This window comes from Notechis scutatus, chromosome 1, assembly GCF_049901735.1.
Source record: "Notechis scutatus isolate UNSWTSFEM ecotype Mainland chromosome 1, rNotScu1.2, whole genome shotgun sequence".
Lineage (NCBI taxonomy): Eukaryota > Metazoa > Chordata > Lepidosauria > Squamata > Elapidae > Notechis > Notechis scutatus.
In genome coordinates this window covers 157,671,726-157,693,743 of record NC_142009.1, presented here as the reverse complement: position 1 = coordinate 157,693,743, position 22,018 = coordinate 157,671,726, and the positions used below count along the sequence as shown (strand labels likewise).

The following is a 22,018-nucleotide window of genomic DNA, read 5'->3' as shown; positions in this document are numbered from 1 at the left end:
TCACCAAAGGCATGTTTTCTGGATATTAAATTATTGTGGCATGATGGCTAATTCTACACAGATTTCTTTGTTTAATTCTACATCTGCTGCAGTTTGGGGCTGTATAATTGATTTAATCTCTAATTTTAAAGGAGTGCTGAACTCTCTTACTGGACTCTGCTTACATTTCTCTAGGGCAGAAGTTGTCCTACTTTTTCCTTCAAGTATCTGCTGCATGCTAGACTATTTCCTTCTGAGTCTGTAAACTACCCTGGGTGAAATAAATAGGTTCACAGTTGGAATACAGCTCACTTTGCATTCTAAGAGATAAGAGTTATTTCCATCCTCTCTTTGTTGCCTTTTTATTCTCTTCTTGTGTTTCCAATATCATCAGAAAAAATCATTTATGTTTTAGATGTTGTATCCCTGAAAGAGATGTGATTCTTCTAAAATGTTAATTTTGTGTGTATGTGTAAAAAATGCCAAATATTTTTCAGATTAACTATTTTTTTTCTCTACTAAATTAGTTCTGTTTCACACTTGTCCTATTGAAAAAAAAAAGAAATATTAAAACAAATTTGGGAAAACTGAAATTATTTAGCAAAACAAATATCTGTGCCAGAACAGCCAGAGTAATTAAGAAAGAATTATTATCTGTTCTGAAAGAAAAGATTCAAAGAATTTCTTTTAAAAAGAAAGATTATCCTTTCTGAAGAAAAAGAGTTTCCACCCATTGTCTTTGCTTTCAACTGGACAAGAAGGATACTCTGTTCTATGGAGTATTAACTTTTCCACTGCTTTTCTTCCTTCTCTGACCCTGTTTATCTTATTCCTGGTAATCTGGATTATTCTGATTAAGAAAAACCAGGATTACCTTTCCATTTCTTCAGCCACTGTTATGAGCAAGCAGTGCCAGTGCTCATCATATAACTGAGATCACATGAGAGTTGTTACAGCCCCCTTCGATGAAGATGATAAAGTTGACCAAGGGGGATGGAACAATGGTAAAATTTTATAGCATAAATTAAAAAAAAAAAAAACTATAGTGAAATCTATAGTTTCGCAAGTGCCAGAGTTTGTCTGATTTAGAATGGGACATACTAGGCAAAATCACAAACTCCATGTGACAAAATCCCATAAAATAATAGCTGGAAAAACTGTGTCCCTGCTAGGAAAAAAACATTAGCTTTTGAGATTCTGAATGAACTTTGCATAGGATAAATTCTATCCTTCAGTGGAATAAATGTTTGGTATTGTTAGTTCACTGTTGTGATATTATTAATGGTGTTGTGTGCTCAAATGTTTTCACTGGGGATCCATAGATTTAAGTTGATTTTAATAGTAAAATGGGCACTGAAAACCACATGTACTTGGGCAGGCCTTTAACAATTAATTGCTTGCTGGAAGTAGAAGGAACATGCAAATCTGATAATATTGTTGTACTTGGTTTAGTTTGTTCTTGCTATGCGTTTTGTAATGTTTGAGTACTGCAATGTTAATATTTATGCTGTTATTTTATGCTCTTACTTACATGTGTATGTGTATTCATACTTTTTTGTAAGTTGTCTTGGATAAATGTTTAATATGTAAAAAGGGAGAAACCAATGCATCGTACAAATTAATTAATGTTCATCAATTTCCCATTAGGCACACTGCAGCATCCATTAGAAGAAAGAAGAAAGGTACACATTCTCCTTCGGGCATCTGAGAGAGTAAATTGTGATCGATTGAAAGGTTTGAACGTTGGTCCTGGAACCATTGGTATGGATACCATCTTCTGAATTCCTCAGTGGGAAAACCTTGATCGAAAATGTCCTATGCTTAGCATCAATCAACAATTGTCTGCTTTGTTAAATAGTGCCTGCATTTTAATTACTAAATCAAAAGTGGATAACCTGAAGCAACATGAAAACATTTAAGCATTTTTTTCCTGCAGCCAACAATATCCTTTCTGATTTCTAATCTACTGATGCTACTCTGATTGTGCTGAGTGTGGGGTGTGGGGTATATCTCACAACAACCTGCCCATCAGTTGTTTGGTAGATTGTTAGAAGTTTTTGGAGGAGTAGGGTGTTTAAGACATACAGAGCATTCTGACCTCAGATAAACGTGCAACAACAAATTGAATGCAGCTGAGAAAATGGGGGAAGACGACAGGGAGGTTGTGCATTTGTATGTGTTGGGAGAAGTCTATATGTGTATTTAGGAACAGACTTTAGACCACTGTGGAAGCATGGAAGGCAGACAAATTTACATTCCTAAAAGGAATATCTTCTCCATAAACATGCAGGAAAAGGATTGAAACAGAGTTATAATAGGCATTCTGATCATGCTTCTGCAGGAGTGGGATTCTACCAGTTCACACCTATTTGCTAGAACCAGTTGTTAACATTCTAAGCAGTTTGGAGAAATGGTTGTTAGAAGAAATTACTGGCCTAATCCTGTAAGGAAGGCAGGAAGGAAACATTCTGGTGTTGCTTACAGAAACTGCCTCTCCATTGACCCTTATTACATTTGCACTGTATGTAAAAGACCACTATATTGCTACAGAAATGCATGAAACCAAAGATGAAAACCTCATAGAATGCATGTGGGTCAATATAAAAGAAAAAAAGAATGACATGGCCATAGGTGTATATTATAGGCCACCCAATCAAGCAGAAAATATAGATGTCCTTTTTGCCAGCCAACTAACAAACATATGCAGGACCACACAACAATAGTAATGGGAGACTTCAATTATCCTGATATCAATTGGAAAACTAATTCTGCACCAAGTGAGAAATCAAATAAGTTCCTAACCAACCTAGCTGACAACTTTGTTGTCCAAAAGGTAGAGGGTGAAACTAGAGGGACAGCCATACTGGACTTAATTCTTACAAACAGAGAAGAAGTGATAGAGGGAGTTGAAACTGCAGGAATCTTGGGTGAGAGTGACCATGTCATACTACAATTCAACATAACACAAACACAAGCAACAGAACATATTGACACCAGTGTTTTGGATTTTAAAAGAGCTGATTTCAATAAACTCAGAGAGAACTTGGGAAAGATTCCATGGATGAAAATCCTAAAGGGGAAAACAGCTCAAGAATCTTGGGAAACTCTAAAAAGTATGATCATAGAAGCCCAGACCAGCATAGTACCAATGAGAAAGAAAAACAAGAAATCCAAGAAGAAACCAGCATGACTGCACAAAGATCTCTCTGACAAATTGAAAGAAAAAAAGGACAAGTACAAAAAATGGAAAGAAGAACATACAACTAAGGCAGAATATTAGCAGATAGCCAGAATCTGAAAAGACGAAGTCAGGATAGCAAAGGCTCAGAACGAACAAAGACTTGCAACAAAAGTCAAAGATAATAAAAAAAAGTTTCTTCCAACATATAAATAACAAGAAAAAAATCAAGGAAATAATCGGTCCACTAAAGAGAGAAGACGGCAAGGAATTAACAGGCAACAGAGAGAAAGCAGAACTGCTTAACTCATTCTTTGCATTGGTCTTCATGCAAAAAGAAACTATAGCTGAACCCACCAAAAACATAACTGTAAAAGACAGACCAGAAATAAAAGTTAAAATAAGCAAAAAAAAATAGTAAGAGAACACCTGTCTGATCTTGATGAAAACAAATCACCAGGGCCTGATGGATTACATCCCAGAGTTTTAAAGGAGCTGGCAGCGGTCATCTCAGAACCACTGCACCATATCTTTCAAAAATCCTGGAGCACCGGGGAACTACCAGAGGACTGGAAAAGAGCTGATGTGGTTCCCATCTTCAAAAAAGGAAAAAAAACAGACCCAGGAAACTAATGACCACTCAGCCTAACATCAATACACGGGAAGATACTGGAAAAGATAATAAAAAAACAGATCTGCCAACATCTAGAAACAAGTAAAGTAATAACTAGCAGTCAGCACGGGTTTGTTAAAACCAGATCATGCCAAACCAATCTTATTTCATTCTTCAACAAATGACTAAATTAGTAGACCAGCAAAATACTGTGGACATAATATATTTAGTTTTCAGCAAGGCATTTGACAAAGTAGACCACAACCTACTTCTTAGTAAGCTAGAAAAAAGTGGAATAGATAGCACCACCACTAGATGGATTCACAACTGGCTCGCAAACCGTACTCAATGAGTAGTCCTTAATGGGTCTAAGTCTACATGGAGGGAAGTAAGCAGTGGGGTGCCACAAGGTTCCGTCTTAGGCCCAGTACTCTTCAATATCTTCATTAATGACTTAGATGAGGGAATAGAAGGAGAACTTACCAAATTTGCAGATGGTACTAAGCTGGCAGGAATAGCTAACACCCAAGAAGATAGGCTCAAGATCCAGATGGATCTTGACAGACTAGAACACTGGGCCATATCTAACAAAATGAAATTCAATATAGAGAAAAGTAAAGTCCTACACTAAGGCAAGAAAAACCAAAAGTACACATATAGACTGGGTGAAACCAGGTTCAACAGCAGTAACTGAGTGGGATCTTGGAGTCTTAGTGGACAACCAGCTAAATATGAGCCAGCAGTGTGCAGCAGCAGCCACAAAAGCTAATGCAATCCTAAATTGTATTAACAGAGGGATCCAATCAAGATCAAGGGAAGTACTAATACCACTCTATAAAGCCTTAGTAAGACCACACCTAGAGTATTCAGTTTTGTTCACCACATTATAAAAAAGATGTTGAGACTCTAGAAAAAGTACAGAGAATAGCAACCAAGATGATTAGGGGACTGGAGGCTAAAATATACAACAAACAGTTGCAGGAACTGGGCTTGGCTAGTCTAGTAAAGAGAAGGACCAGGGGAGACATGATCGTGGTCTTCCAATATTTGAGGGGCTGCCACAGGGAGGAAGGGGTCAAGCTATTTTCTAAAGCACCTGTAGGCCAGACAAGGAATGATGGATGGAAACTGAACAAGGAGAGATTTAACCTGGAAATAAGGAGAAACTTTCTGACAGTGAGAACAATCAACCAATGGAACAGCTTGCCCTCGGAAGCTGTGGGAGTGCCATCACCTGAGACCTTCAAGAAGAGATTGGACTGCCATTTGTCAGAAATGGTGTAGGGTCTCCCGCTTGGGTGGGGGGATGGAATAGATGACCTACAAGGTCCCTTCCAACTCTGATTATTCGTTAAATCTGTTAAATCTGTTAAATCTGTTAAATCTTGACAGGACTAGACTTCCTGTCTCAGGAACTTCTCTGGAGTTTTTTTTCCCTCCTTTACTGGTACTTTGCTTGTGTGGAGTGACCATTCAAAGTTACAACGGCACTGAAAGAAGTGACTTATGACCATTTTTCACACTTACAACTGATGCAGCATCCCCACAGTCATAAGAGACCAGGCGAGGAGATGCATGCCTTGATGTGAGTGATATTGACTTGGCCACGCCCAGCCAATAACATGACCACCAACCCATGCCCACCACCTAAGCCACGCCCACATAACCGGTTGTTAAAAAATTTGAATCCCACCCCTGTGCTTCTGGCTTTTAAATTAGGTACTTCTGATGGAGGCATTGTGGATATGCATATACACAAGTTCCAATCTCCCACCCAGCACTATTTGCTATCCTCAGCATCGAAGAGTTTGCTTATCAATGAATCAAAGTGATAGGCCAGTAAACAGGCTTTCATTTGAAATAGGAAATAAGCCGGGCCCCTTTCATTTTTTCCTCTATTAGATTTTCTAGATGTATTATCTTTTTCAAGGTATTTAGTCCCTCAAGGAAGTTGTCATTTTCCTATTCTAATATTGGTGTGACCTTGCTGAGCATATGGGTTATACAGTAATCCAGAAAGCCAGTTCACCCTTTTTGCTAGAGTTGGAATCTTCCTAATGTAATCTTTAAGGAAAGTGCCTTGGAAACTTTATGAAGTATCCAAACAATCTCCATCAATACAAAATGGCTTGGATGAGTATATCTCTGGCACAACTGAGAAGTCCTGCCTAGTATGTTGAAGATCTTGTGAAGATTAGCATCTTTTGTATCATGGCTAGTTTCTTCTCCTTTTTTCAAGGTGTTTTTGGGAAGCTGCAGTTGCACAGTGCTTACACCAAGAAGTCATGGACACATCTTGGAAATGATGTTGCACCTGGAAATGAAAGGTATGTGTTAAATTATAGGTAATAAGGAAGGTCTTTTTTATTTTTACTTTTTGTTTCTTTTTGAAGCCCTGCCCACTTTTTTGCAGGAGTCAGGACATGGTAGGACCTTTCTGGCAACATTTTAAAATGATTCTGTATTAAACTTACTTGTATGCCACCACATTAAATATAACTTTTGATGGCACACACATAAAAAAAATCATATAAAACAAAACCCATATAAAAATGAAAACTATAGCAAACCTACAAAAAGATGGCAACCAGAATTCAAATCAGGAAAAGGCCCTCTGAAAAAGCTCTCTGAAAACATCTTTAGGAGCTTGCAGAAAACCAGTAGAGAAGGAACCAGCTTGATCTCCATAGGGAGATAAAACAAACAAGCAATTTCCCCAGCCCCACAAATTATTTGAAAATGTGAGGTGTGCAGAGGTTTCTCCTGCTTGATTAAATTAGATGAGTAGAAGTTCACTAGAGAATGCCTGAAAGTTTCCACTTGTCAAGAAAATAATTTGATGGGTCAAAATTAGCACCTTAAATTGGATCTGGAAAGCAAATGACAACCAATGCAAGGTCACAAAACTAATGATATACACTCCCAACATAAGGTACACAGACTGCTGCTTTTAGAACCAACTGCAGTTTCTAAATATTATTTAAGGGCAGCCCTAAGTAAAGGGCATTCCAGTAGTCTAGATGGTTGATGATAACAGCATGAGTTGCTGTTGCTCATACCTCCAGGTCCTCTGACCAGAGATGAGGCCAGAACTGGCATACTCACCAGTTGGGCATATGCCTCTTTGGCCAATTTCTACCTGCTGATCCAATAGAAACCAGAAGGACGCCCACATCGGATACTTGCTCCCTGTGCATGAGAAACTCTTGGTGGTGATAGAAGACCTTGGTGCATTTGTAGAAATTTCAGCTTTTCAGGATTCCATTTTGATGTCTTCTCTCCTCTCCAAACAGAGAGGATCTAGGCACTGGGAAACAGAATTAAGATTATCTTCTCTATAGCCCAAGGTAGCAATGTCCAGTTGGATGTCATTAGCATATTGATGATACTACACCTGAAACCACTGAATGAACCTTTCCAGAGGCTTTATATACTGTGGATATTGAAAAGCAGAGGAGACAAGACTGGCCTCTTTAGCATCCCATAAGTCAAAGGACACCAAGCCAACCTTTCCTTCCCCACCAACACAAAATGAAAGGAGCTGAACCACTGTAAAACAATGCCTTCAGCTCCTCAGCCTTCCAGAACTTTGTTCATTACCTTGCTGGTACTGTGAGGGCAGATTGGTTCACACGTTATTTTCCTTAATTATAATTCAGTTTCCTTAATTATTCCAGGAGAAAAATGAGTGCTACACTATTCTTCTAAATATGTCTTCATCTCACATTCTTTACAGGTTTATGGTGCAAGATCATTTGGACTGGCATCCTGGTGATAAAATTGTTGTCAGTTCCTCTTCATATGAAGCCCATCAAGCTGAAATAATCACTTTAGAAAAAGTTAACAATCATAGCATTAGGATCCGTGAAAATCTTCTCCATAGACATATTGGTATGCAATTTGTCTCCTTTGCTTAGATTATGTCATGAATTTTTTTTTTTGCACATTAAAGGCTACCTAACTTTCATTATTTTTCCTCAACAAACTTGCCATTATTCAATAGTGTTTTCTTTCTAGAGTACTTTAACATTTTTATTGCTTTAATTAACAAATGGGAATTACAAGTTATTCATAAAATAATTAACCTTATGAAGACAATCAGTTGAAATAGAGATTTATATCTGGAAGGACAAGGGTTGGAGTCCCTACCCAACTACTACAAATTGATTTTAAGTTGACATGTAGAGGCTATGAATGTACAATGTTATATCCAGAATTTTACAAGGAAGACTACAGCTTGTGCATCTAGGGTCTAAATATAGGCAATCCTCAGTGATTTATAATAGCGCCTAGCTTAACCCAGCCATCATTGAAGTGATATAAAATCTCTTCCCATTATGTTCTTTTGGGACAATGGTGCCAAAAGATATTATAAGTCATTGGCAGAGATACATTAGGTTTCTCTAGAGAAACTATGATGAACATATCAACATATATCGGACCAGCAGGTATGATGTCATTCCCATTTTGTATCTTACCCTCTCAGTTTAGTTTAAGGGCTGGTATTGTTTCTTAAGACATTTAAATGGGCAATCAGCACTTATACAATGAATGAATTGTTCCAATTATTTCTGTATTTAATTGCTGTCTCATACCCTTAGAATTACAAATGCTTGCAACATTTTTATTTATTTATTTAATTTATTTATTTGTCAAGCAAGTATTAGATAACAGGTATAAGTATAAACATGATTATGAATACATTAAATGGATATGAATAAAAAGAAACATTAGGACAGGGACAATAGGTACGTTGGTGTGCTTATACATGCACCCTACAGACCTCTTAGGAAAGGTAGGTGCAATAAACTCTGACCTTATACTGTATTTAACTTCTTTTAAATTGGAGATGCCATGGAACTGATTTAGGTTTGTAAAATATTTGATCACAAAACAGCTGAGGTACTATACAGGTGAAACTCTAAAAATTAGAATAGCGTGCAAAAGTTCATTTATTTCAGTAATGCAACTTAAAAGGTGAAACTAATATATGAGATAGACTCATTACATGCAAAGCAAGATAGTTCAAGCCTTGATTTGTCATAATTGCGATGATTATGGCTTACAGCTCATGAAACCCCAAATCCACAATCTCAGAAAATTAGAATATTACATGCAATCAATAAAACAAGGATTGTACATAGAACAATATCGGACCTCTGAAAAGTATAAGCAAGCACTCAGTACTTGGTTTGGGCCCCTTTTGCAGCAATTACTGCCTCAGTGCAGCGTGGCATGGAAGCTATCAGCTTGTGGCACTGCTGAGGTGTTATGGAAGACCAGGATGCTTCAATAGCGGCCTTCAGCTCTTTTGCATTGTTCAGTCTCATGTCTCTCATCTTTCTCTTGGCAATGCCCCATAGATTCTCAGGCGAGTTTGCTGGCCAATCAAGCACAGTAACCCCATGGTCATTGAACCAGGTTTTGGTGCATTTGGCAGTGTGGGCAGGTGCCAAGTCCTGCTGGAAAATGAAGTCAGCATCCCCATAAAGCTCGTCTGCGGAAGGAAATATGAAGTGCTCCAAAATCTCCTGGAAGACGGCTGCGTTGACCCTGGACTTAATGAAGCACAGTGGACCAACACCAGCTCATGGCTCCCCAAATCAATACAGACTGTGGAAACTTCACACTGGACTTCAAGCATCTTGCAGTGTGTGCCTCTCCATTCTTCCTCCAGACTCTGGGTCCTTGGTTTCCAAATGAGATGCAAAAGTTGCTCTCATCAGAAAAGAGGACTTTAGACCAGGGGTCCCCAACCATTTTTACACCGCGGCCCGGTACCGGCATCAGCTGGGCGCCGCGGCCCGGTACTGGCATCAGCTGGGCGCCACCATCTTTTTTTGATGAAAACGTGCTTCCGGTGAGCTTTCTACCTGGAAAAGCTAACCGGAAGCGCTGGCGCCGCCATCTTTTTTTTGATGAAAACGTGCTTCTGGTGAGCTTTCTACCCGGAAAAGCTCACCGGAAGCACTTTTTCATCAAAAAGATGGCGGCGCCCAGCAAGCCAGCGACCCGGTAGGACCTGTTCCGCGGACGGTACCGGTCCGCGGACCGGTGGTTGGGGACCCCTGCTTTAGACCACTGAGCAACAGACCAGTTCTGTTTTTCTTTAGCCCAGGTAAGACGCTTCTGACATTGTTTGTTGTTCAGGAGCGGCTTGACAAAAGGAATATGACATTTGAAGCCCATGTCCAGGATCTGTCTTTGTGTGGTGGCTCTTAATGCACTGACTCCAGCTTCAGTCCACTCCTTGTGAAGGTCCCCAACACTTTTGAATGGCTTTTTCCTGACAATCCTCTCCAAGCTGTGGTCATCCCTGCTGCTTGTGCAACTTTTTCTTCCACACTTTTCCCTTCCACATAACTTTCTATTCATGTGCTTTCATACAGTACTTTGGGAACATCCAACTTCTTTTGCAATTAACTTTGGAGGCTTTCCCTCCTTATGGAGGGTGTCAATGATGGTTTTCTGCACAACTGTCAGGTCAGCAGTCTTTCCCATGATTGTGATTCCTACTGAACCAGACTGAGAGACTATTTAAAGGCCCAGGAACCCTTTGGGTGTTATGGCTTAATTAGCTGATTAGAGTGGGACACTTTGAGCCTAGAATATTGAACCTTTTCACAATATTCTAATTTTCTGAGATTGTGGATTTGGAGTTTTCATGAGCTGTAAGCCATAATCATCTCAATTATGCCACATCACGGCTTGAACTATCTTGCTTTGCATGTAATGAGTCTATCTCATATATTACTTTCACCTTTTAAGTTGCATTACTGAAATAAATGAACTTTTGCACAATATTCTAATTTTTTGAGTTTCACCTGTATGCTCCCTACTTCTGATATGTTATTCTCTGCATCAGTGATTGTTATATGAAATAAGGGGAAAATAATGTTGTTTAAAGTGATAATAAAGTAAATGACTTTTTTTCCAAATGTCTGAATCTGCAATAAATTACGAAGTCCTACTTTACGTTGCCTGGATATGTGAACTCTTTTCATATGGGAAGAATTATTAGAGATCCCATGTTTGGTTTATTAAACCTGTTCCACTTCTGTTGTTTTCTGACATTTTGATCTCTGTAGGCCATTCCCATAGATTAGAAGATGGTCAATGGATTCTCCTGGCTGCAGAGGTTGGGCTTCTGACAAGAAACATTCGGATTAAATCTGACATGGATTGCATAGGAAAACTTCTGGTGAAACCTTGGGGCTATGCAAACCAAGATGCAGGTACTTAAGTATTTATATTTATTTTACACATCATTCTCTATCCATGTAGCTTAGAATAAATATATTTTAATTTTCTAGATTTGTCATGTATTTTTAAAGAAGAACATGAATTCATTTGATAGTTATCACACCAAGCCTACTATTGTGGGTGATTTTTCTTTCTTCCATTCAATCTTGTCCAATTCTCAGAGACTGCCTGGACAAGTCCCTGCAGTTTTCTTGGCAAGGTTTTTCAGAAATAGTTTATCATTGGCTCCTTCCATCAATTGACGCCCCCCCCCCAAAAAAACTTATGAATGTGGGAATGATAAATGATTTTTTTATTTTATAAATTGTGTGACAACAGAGCATACAAAACATTTGCTAGACCAATACTCAAATACAGTTCATCAGTCTGGAACCCACATTACGTATCTGATATTAGCACAATTGAGAAAGTCCAGAAATATTTCACAAGAAGAGTTCTCCACTCCTCTACTCGTTGTAGAATACCTTATGCCACCAGACTTGAAATTCTAGAACTAGAAAACCTTGAATTACGCCGTCTTCGGTCTGATTTAAGCATGGTATATAAAATCATACATTGCAATGTCCTACCTGTCAATGAATACTTCAGCTTCAACCATAACAACACAAGAGCACACAATAGATACAAACTCAAAGTTAACCGCACCAAACTTGATTGCAGGAAATACGACTTCAGCAATAGAGTGGTCAATGTCTGGAATACTCTACCTGACTCTGTAGTTTCTTCCCCAAACCCCAAAAACTTTAACCTTAGACTGTCTACTATTGACCTCACCCCTTTCCTAAGAGGTCTGTAGGGGGCATGCATAAGCGCACCAATGTGCCTACCGTCCCTGTCCTATTGTTTCTCTTATTCTTCTTTTATTTTTCTTATATGTACCCATTTCATGTATTCACAACTATGTATACACTTATACTTATTATCTTGTAAACAATTGGCAAATCAAATAAATCAAATAAATAAATAAAACAGAGTAATAATTGGTGAGGAAAGTAATAGCAACTGAGTTTAAAATGTGCTATTTGAAATAAAAAACTATTATCCTCTATAGCAAATGTTATATAGGCATTAATGAAAATAAAACCTGGATCACTGAGTAACTCTTTAGTTACTGTATATGCTTTTTTAATTTGGAGTAGTATTATCTTAAAGATTTCTGAATTAAGAACTTCTAAAGTGACATCAATAGAGTATCTTTTTCCATTGTTTCTATTTTTCAAGGCATAGAAGGTTATCCTGTACCTCCCCAACCTCTCCCCCACAAATCCTGATTCTTAAAGGTGTCATTCTCCCATCTTGCAGGTGTGCTTCAACTTTCAAATGTTGAAATTTTGAACCTTGGATCTTCACAATCTCCATCAGTTGACATCACAAATTCATCCCTCAAGTCTTTTATAATTTCCTCCAGCATCCATCACAGCTGTGGAGTTGGTATTCAAGCCATTACAAGTAGTGGGCTCTTGCTACGTGATAATGTGATATTCAATACAATTGGGCATGGTATACATTTAGAAGGCCAAAATCATAAACTCATCAGCAATCTTGTTGTCTTAATCAAACAACCAGGGACCTCGAAGTTCTGGATTGCTGGCATCAAAACAAATGCAGTAGAAAGTGTTATGTTACATAATAATAGTGTGGCTGGTTCGGAACGGATAGCCTTTCATATCAAAGGTCAAGAATGTTTCTCAGCAGAGGATCTTTACAGTGGCAATGTAGCTCATTCAAGCCTTCATGGGGTTCATTTATATAAAGGAGATGGCTTTCCAAACTGTACTAAAATTACAGGCTTTTTGTCTTACAAAAACTATGACTATGGGATAATGTTTCATCTTGTAGGAAGTGTAGTAGTTGAAAAGGTGATATTGGTGGACAATGTTGTAGGACTCTTGCCAGTACTTTATGGACCATCTGCTAAGCTTCACTGTCACCAGAAAAAACAGCATCTGAAACTAAGAAACTCTGTCTTTGTGGGTACTAGCACTTCCTTTGATTGCATCAAAGACAGAATCCAGCCTCTTTCAGCCAATGTGACAATTACAGATCGAGCTCCACGTAATCCCTGGAGGGGCCGAATTGGCATGTTATGGCCATCTTTTACTTTGGACTGTAATTGGTGGCCTGATGCTCCATGGCATAAAATAAGAAACTATTCAATAGTTATGGGAGTCACAACTCTACAAGGTTAGTACTTTAAGAGCTAATAAACAATGTGGTCTAATAAATAGTGAAATAATACATACAATATTAAATCCTGGAACTACAAATGGTGCTTGGATGTTAAAATGTTATTTAAAGAATTTTTAGGAACCTCACATATTTTATTTAAAAAAAAAAAAACTTTATTATGGTGCTGCAGATTATAACTGACCAAGGCCCAGTCCTGTGAATATTTTTAGAAATGGTCTAATTTCAAAAGCAGCTGATCCTGATTTTGTATACTATTGTATCTAAATCCAAACTTTAATACAGTCTTAGGTCAAAATACATGACTTTGTGACAATTTTGCTCTGTTTCAAGATACGTATGTATACTTTTTCTAAAATAATCAACAGAAAATTGTTAAGATTTTTTTAAAATGACACCAAGCAAAAAAAGAAAAAGTAGTTGTAGTTGAGGGACCAAGAATTTGTCCCATAAAATATACAATTATGTAATAACAATGTTTCTCACTGTAAAATGGTTATGGAAGAAAAGACTCATTTAAATGGAAAAAAAACCCAAATAAATCTGTCTATATCCTTCTGATGAAAATGGTTGTGTGTCTCTGTGTGTTTGTGTGTGTGTTTACCCAATCTCATGGGTAGCAGGAGAATCTATGAACATATTATATATTCACTAGTTTGTACATACTAGATTAATCTGATCTAACATGAATAAATGGGGATGTGGCTTTGCATACTCTCCCCAAGACAAATTAACATGATTAATATGAAATATTGTTAAGAGAGCCAGTTTTGTCTAGTTAAGTCATCAGGCTGGAAATGAGGAGACTGTGAAAACTGCCTGGGTGACTCTGGGCTAGTCACTCTTCGCATCCCATGACGTAACCTTGAGTGACAAAATAAATCAATTCCTGTCCCAATCAATGGATCAACACTTGATTGATCCAAAAAATGGACCCTGTCCTTGAGGAAAAACCATTAAGAAGAAAAAAAAGTAAAAGAAAAAAATGTTAATTTTAAATAATTCACTTTAAAATAACCGGCTTGTTTAATCATGGCAACATATTGGGTTGCTTAAATTATCCATAATTGTAGCTAAATACAATTAATTATAGGCCAAGTTGACATTGCTTGCTGTAGTTAACCATAATTCCTCTTTGGCTCTGTAGGAAAGGTAAGAAAGTAAAAGAGAAATTCATGGCCTGATGCCATTAATTTTTCCTTGTTCATGTCTTGTTAAAATAGGGATAGAAATGGGCTCTCTTTAGAACTTTGGAACTACAACTCTTCAAATTATTTGCCATGACAGTTGGAGCTGATGAGATCTGGTGTTTAGAACAGACGGAGGACATGGTTACTTTTGAACTAAACCATGTTTTTAGCATGGTATCTATATACAACTACTAGTTTCTCCTGTCCTTCTAAGAAATAGAAGGAAAACTGACACAACTGTTTATTTTGCTAAAGATTTTCTCCTGAAAACAGAAATGAAGACATTTTGAATAATTTTAGACAGAACATTGAAGTATCAATTCAGTAAGCCCCCAAGACATAAATTTCTCACAGGAGTCAATGAGAACTTTAACTGAATCCTAAAACATGAATCTTTTATTTAAAAAGGGGGGGGGGGTTGCAAACCTAGGTGATGTTAAACAAATTTTACCTCTAATTTCTACTTCTAGTTGACCTTTTTAAAAAAGTGTCAAAAAAGTGAAAAACAGTGCTATCAACAATTAAAGTAGCAAGATTATACCACTAAAATTTACAGTCTTCTACTTTCTAAAGTTAACCACTAGACCAAACTGGTTCTCTATGTAAATTAGTTGGGTGCTGCCATTTTCCTACAGTGTTTTTACTTTCCCTTTATCAGATATAATCTTCGATGGTTTTAAAAAGAGTTGCTATACTGATGACCAAGACATCTGCATCATGACAAATCCAGGATACGGAGGCATCTTGCATCTGATCACATCTGAGCAGACCAGAATGTTCCATATCAGGGAACAAAATATGTTCCATTTTCATCCACTGCAAATGAGGTACACTTACAATCACTTATAACTAACTCACTTTGGATAACTCTTGCTGAGATTTCCACAATATTTTGTTTGACATATTTATAATCTGTAAAACCATTGGTGATTTGTTTTTCTTAGAGTTGCTTTCTCCTACTTCTTGTTTTTTCTTCTTGTTTTTTCTTATTTCAGCTCCAGTTAAAAGAATACAGAATAGAATAGAATATGCATAATCTCATAGTGTACATACAAACATCAAGTAATGGATTAAACAGTTTTCCAAACAAAATATATCATTGCATTATGCCTCAGTGTATAGTCATGCTGGCCACATGACCCTGGAAGCGTCTTTGGACAATGATGGCTCCCTCGGCTAAGAAACAGAGATGAGCAGGGGTCTGCAACCTGCGGCTCTGGAGCCACATGCGGGTCTTGTGGTCCTCTGCTGCGGCTCCCTGTCGGCTGATCCCACCACAGGCTGGCACCTCTCCTCCCCGTCACTCCTCACCTGGCCTGAGAAAGGTGATGGCAGGGGATGGAGACTCGCTTCCTATTCCAGAGCAGGATGTGACTGGGTGGGAGGGAGTGACATCGAGTTGGCCACACCCACCCAGTCACACCAGTTGTTAAATTATTGGCTCCCGGTGTTTTCTTTTCTGTGGGAAACAGGCCCAAATGGCTCTTTGAGTGTTTATGGTTGCAGACCGCTGCCCTAGAGTCAGACATCTGGACAGGGGAGACCTTTTCTTTATCACTATTATGCTGTCTCCTATTTAACTTACATGTATATCAGTAATTGGTGTGTTTGATATGTTCCTTGTGTCTCATTTTTCTACCTTTCTTGTCAGAATAAATGAATCAATACTTGGCTCATCTGGTAATGCGATATGTGGGAGCTCAAGGAAAGCTCTTTTCAAAGATTTGGATGGAAGTGCTCTAGGATTGGATTCACCTGTATCAGTTTTCCAAAAATCAGAATTGGATTGGGAACAAGCATGCCAGGATGCTGGTAAGTTGTTAGTCATGGGTAGACAACAATACTGAATAATTTTATATGTGTGAGAGAGAGGAACTTAAAAGGAATCCAGTGCTACTGTGGGCATTTGAAGACAATTATTCCTGGATATATACTTGGTATCTTTATTCCAGAAAGATGGCAGTATGACAATAAAGAATTTAGACTCTTTGTCTCAGGGGTACAGTTTCCAATTGTATATGTCTCTCCTAGTTCCAGGGCAAGTAACTTAATTCAACATAACCTTTATATGTATTAATGGCAGCCCGGTCCACATTTATTCTTCAATAGAGCAAGGTAATTTTATTCACTTTTCACAAGCGTTTTGAAATCCCTTAATGAGAGATGCTTTCTAAACAATTGACCTAATAAGATTTTGTGTGAATCCCACAGAGAATGGTAGGCCCGCCGGCATCAAGTCCTGCTCAGACTTTTTAGAGTAAACTGCCTTTTCAAAAGAGCTATTTTGTTATACAGCCATGTGCTGTAAGTGCATGCAGTGAGGCTCGGTTGACATCCTGATTAAGACTGTGCTGCGACTCCAGATAAACTCTTTAATTACAATTAGTATCTCTGGAGCCTGCTGTTCATGATGGTGGCCATTTTGCAGAAAAGTTACATCGTTTGTGACTTCTGCTGGATAGGAGCTTAATGCAGGAGACTGTAATTAATCCCATTTTCCATCTTGCCCTGGAAAGCGATTAAGCACAAAAAGAACTTTAATCTTTAAACAAAATGTTCAATCTTTAAATAAAACATCTAATGTCTTCCAGGAAAGGCATTTCTCTACAGATCTGTCTTAGAGGCTGCTTAGAGGGCTGATTAATTCACTGTGTTGCACAGACATGATCTTACCCCCTACTTTTGTTGACCTGATTATGAATCACAAGTCAAAGTCAGACACCAAGGTCCATCAAATACATCTTTAAAGGCAGGTTTAATCACTCTTTATGTTCATGCACATATCAGGCTATAAGTTTCTTGATTTGTCATCAGAAAACAACCATCTTTGCCATTTTAAGAATTTCCAGAAGAGTTTTCTAGAAAAGGACATATATGGAAGTTATTGAGAAAATCCCTTAGAAGGATTTGACATTGAGCTAATAATCAGTGTCATTAGTAAAAGCTATAATCAGTGTCATTAGTAAAAACCTTTTTTTTAAAAGAAGAAGAAATTGATCATCCACCTCTATCTCAAATGTACTTGTACATCTTGGAAACCTCTTTGTTTATTGGGTTCTCATTTTCAAGCATGGACAGGAATCATATCTCCTGAATTTTAATGACCCATCATTTATAGAAGTGCTTTATAATATATCCCTTAACGGCTGCACTACTTTTTGGTGAATCCCAAAGTATTCATTCCTGGAAGTTCAATTCTGAAAACAAATGAGATGCTTTATCACCATATTTTTCTTTTCTGGTATATTAGTTAACTTTTTATATGTATCAAGCTTTAATTGGGGGCATCGATTTTTATGCTGCATATTATATGATAACTCTTTGGTGAAATGTTGAGATAATGAAAAATAACACCATACAAGAAAATGTCCTTTCCTGATAACTACTGATCTATACTCCTGAGTTGGGGATGTGCTTTCTTTATCTGTGTAAAGCAATTGTAGAGCATAAACAAGGTGACACTGATGGAGATACTGAGGATAAGTACAGTTACCAGAGCAATGAAGGGAAAAGCAAATCTTAAATCCAAAAACAGACAGAAAATATGGCAAAGAGACTCAGACAGAAATCTTCATATTCACATGAATATAAAACGCAAGAAGTATAGCACAATCAGACTGGTAACATTTTTTCATTATAGCCCTTCTCCATAAAAGTAGACTTAGTTTCCCTGTGAAGTTGATTCTTGGTATGGTCTACAATACATAGTGGAGCTAAGAGCAACTGAAGTTTTTTCCTGTTTTCCTGCTATCATGACTGTTTTATATGTACCTTGAGAAGTGTTAGAACAGGAAAGAGATATTAACTAGATTTCCTCCCCCTACTATCATAACCAACCAACCAACCAAATCAACACAATACAATGTTAGAAAAACCAGAATAATTTTGAGGAGCAATATCCTCTAATACACAAAAGAAAAGTTAATTTTTGAACAAGGGGGCCTGCAGGGAAGTTAAAAACATTTTCCAGAATGCTTCTGTATTATCACGGAAAAGGCTGCTAACCCCCCACCTACAGGCAGTCCTTGACTTACGAACACAGTTGAGCTCAAACTTTCCATTGCTAAGCAAGACAGTTGTTCGGTGAGTTTTGCTCCATTTTACAATCTTACTTGCCACAGTTATTGAGTGAATCATCGCAGGTGTTAATTTAGTAGCACAGTTGTTAAGTGAATCTGACTTCCCCATTGACATTGCTTGTGAGAAGGTTACAAAAGCTGATCACATAACCCTGGGATACCGCAACCGTCATAAATACATGCCAGTTGCTGAGCATCTGATTTTTGATCATGTGACCATGGGGATGCTGCAAAAGCCATAAGTATGAAAAATGCTCCTAAGTCACTTTTTTCAGTGCCGTTGTAACTTCAAATGGATACTAAACAAATGTTGTATGTCAAGGACTTCTTACATATAAAACCCTCCAAGGACCTTTTTATACACTGCATGGATATTAAAAACTATATGTCCATTCAAACTGGACCTGAAAGAACAGGTTAGGGAAAGATTGTCACAGAGAAAATCTATCTATGTGGTTGGTAGGAGTTGAAAAATCACTTAATGGCACATAATAAATTCAAAGTAAGAATTTTAAAATGTACGTTTGAAAGAAAAAACAACATACAATTACCCTTAATTTGTCATAGGGGTCACTAATTTTCAGCCAGCTTTGAGCGGTGTTCTGGTTCCTTGGACTGTGAGATAACTGAGAGATAAGATGGATGTTTGAAAAATGAAGAGAATGGATTTAGCAGAAAGAATTCCTCCTGAAAAGTTATAACATGTGAATGGAAATAATTCTTAAATTCTAGACATCTGTTCTGAATTCATAAGGATGTGTCAGAAATGAATTTTAAATAGGGTGAAAAAGAGAACTCAGAAGAATTTAAGATTAATCTATTTGACTGATGTTGTTCAAAGAACAGTACAGTAATTGCTTATACATTGAGAGATGGGAGACAGGACAGCTAGACTTTATAGTTCCCAGATGAAAATTAAGTAAGTAACAAGGTCGGCCTTCTCAAGAGTGTATAAGCCTCACTCTTTACAGGATTTGCATGTGAACTTGAAGAATGGCATTGCCCTAAATTTCCCTGGCATATCCATAACGAAGACAAACTGCTGAGTGTCAGTGCGCAGTACTTGACACAGAAGAAGTGCTGTGTTTTGCAACAATTAATTTTGCAGAGGAAGCAGCCCGTTTAAAGATGCCTGCAGCACTCACTAAAAGTTGTGTTGTTTTTCAAGGCCACCAGATAAACAGTTGGCTAGCCTGTCTAATAAACAAAACAACAATGCAAAACTCTTTGCCTGGTGGGGCTTGCTAGAGAAGGTAAAATGAATAATGCTTACCTGCCAGGGGTGAGTGAAGATAATAATTGTTTAGCCTGCAGCTGATCTCTGTAAGGGTTAAAAATGACAGAGATATTAGGTGAAAACTGTAAGATTGTTTGGTTTGAAGCTTTCAGCAATACCCAGACTGTTATTTACCGGACTTGGTCGATTTACTTCTTAATGCAATAATGACCTGTGAAATGAAACGTGAGCTAGACAATTGTTCCTCATTGTTTCCAGTAAAACATTCTTTCATACCCCATTAAACCACCATTAATTCCATATGAAAGAGAAGCCAGCACGAATACACTGAACCTGGTTTTCCTTTTTCTCTGTCACCAGAGTCTCTCTTTTTGCTTTGTTCCTCTAACCCTGTCATGTTTGCTATAGGACAAATGGTGTGTTTGTAGATTAAGTTTTAAACAATATACAATAAAGCCATATAAATATTGATTTAAGGCTGTTTCAAGGTTTGCCATATTCATTCTGTGTGCTGTGTCTGAAGTCAGGGAAGTACAGTTACTGGGAATAGAGGGGATAAATACAAGACAGGGACTGGCGACGGGGAGAACTCATTTCATGCTGTTATTGCTTTTGAAGGGCTTAAGGATGGGCAGAAAGGCTTGCTGTTAATTTAGTATGAACCTCCCTGTTGCATATAATTCTTTTGCCTGCTATGCTGCAGTGTCCACATCTATTGCAATTGGGCGGGGGGGGAGGGATTCTTGAATTGGCTACCCAGAGAGAGGGAAACCCAGTCTTCAGGTTGTGAATGTATGTTATAAACCTCCCAAAAAGGAGAAAGGGAAAAGGGCAGGGGTGGGATTCTATTTTTTTAACAACCGGTTCTGTGGGTGTGGCTAAGTTGGTGGGCGTGGCTTGGTGGTCATGTTATTAGCTGGGTGTGGCCAACTCAATATCACTCACATCGAGCCACATATCTCCTCGCCTGGCCTCTCATGACTGTGGGGATGCTGCAACAGTCATAAGTGTGAAAAATGGTCATAAGTCACTTTTTTCAGTGCCACTGTAACTTTGAATGGTCACTCCACGCAAGCAAAGTACCAGCAAAGGAGAGGGGAAAATTCCAGAGATGTTCCTGAGACAGGAAGTCTACTCCTGCCAAGAATGTAATAAGGGTTAACGGAGAGGCAGTTTCTGTAAGCAACACCAGAATATTTCCTTCCTGCCTTCCTTACAGGATTAGGCCAGTAATTTCTTCTAACAACCGGTTCTCCAAACTGCTTAGAATGTTAACAACCGATTCTAGCGAATAGGTGCGAACTGGTAGAATCCCACCCCTGGAAAAGGAGAAATAAAGTGGATTATTATTATTATTTAGCATATGATGAGAACAGGACAGAAGTAAAATAAACAGATATACATTGTACATGTAATTATAAGTAAAACTTTTATGTGGGGGGGGGGGTATCACAGTGGCTTCATAACTGAATATCCAATTCAGCTATCCAGGTGATCGCCTCTGGCGTTCTTTCGTGCAAATCTTCTAGGGAACCAGAGAATGCATGTCATGGGCAATCTTGCACAATATGTTTAACAATAACAATTAAGTGTATGGAAACATGGGAAGGAGAAGAAGGAATCCATGGAAATGGGGGTGCAGTAAACAGAATGGATGAAACCATGGGGGCAGAAAACATAGTTGCCTATAATGAAAAATACGGATCCTAAGAAAAGGGAGAAATTTCCATGTAGAGCGGTGTTAGGAGGTTGAGAGTGGGTGAAGGACAGAGACAGAGAGAAAGGTTTACAAATTTTTCTGTCTAATATAACAAAGAAATCTGACAGAATGCAAGGCCTTGCTTTTTGTGAAACAGGCATTCTAGATGAAGTAGCTAGCTGTGAGAAACAGGAAAGTGATTAGTTTGGAGATCACAGATGCTCCAGCAGTTTCCATACTGGTCCTTTTATGTCCTGAGCAAATTATTAAAATACTTAGTTCCCCTTTTTACTCTGCAATGATGACACCATTAAAGCCAACACACTCCTTGGCTCAGTATTTGTAAACAGCAATGGATCAGGCCCAGTATTTCCTAGTCGAACTACAGACAACTACAATGATCTAATACATATCAATTGTACAGAAGACTATGCTGAAAAAGCACTATGCAATCTAAAACCATCTCTACCTATTGTACTAGACGGAATATGTGCCTACTTCTTAAAAAAGCTATCCACTGCCATAGCAGAACCTCTAAGCATAATCTTTGGGAAATCTTTCAGGTCCAGCTCCTTGCCAAAACTATGGTCACA

At 38.1% G+C, this 22,018-nt stretch overlaps 1 protein-coding gene across 1 annotated transcript in view; it reads left to right on the top strand.

Moving 5' to 3' along the window:
• The window catches only part of PKHD1 (PKHD1 ciliary IPT domain containing fibrocystin/polyductin), a 282,605-nt gene that overhangs the window by 175,364 nt on the left and 85,223 nt on the right, over positions 1-22,018 (top strand). Inside the window, exons 47-53 of the mRNA XM_087952900.1 lie at positions 1,627-1,740; positions 6,010-6,097; positions 7,507-7,661; positions 10,859-11,005; positions 12,336-13,217; positions 15,069-15,237; positions 16,062-16,222. Of these exons, the coding sequence (XP_087809026.1) occupies positions 1,627-1,740; positions 6,010-6,097; positions 7,507-7,661; positions 10,859-11,005; positions 12,336-13,217; positions 15,069-15,237; positions 16,062-16,222 (1,716 nt within the window). The remainder of the gene's footprint in view (positions 1-1,626; positions 1,741-6,009; positions 6,098-7,506; positions 7,662-10,858; positions 11,006-12,335; positions 13,218-15,068; positions 15,238-16,061; positions 16,223-22,018) is intronic.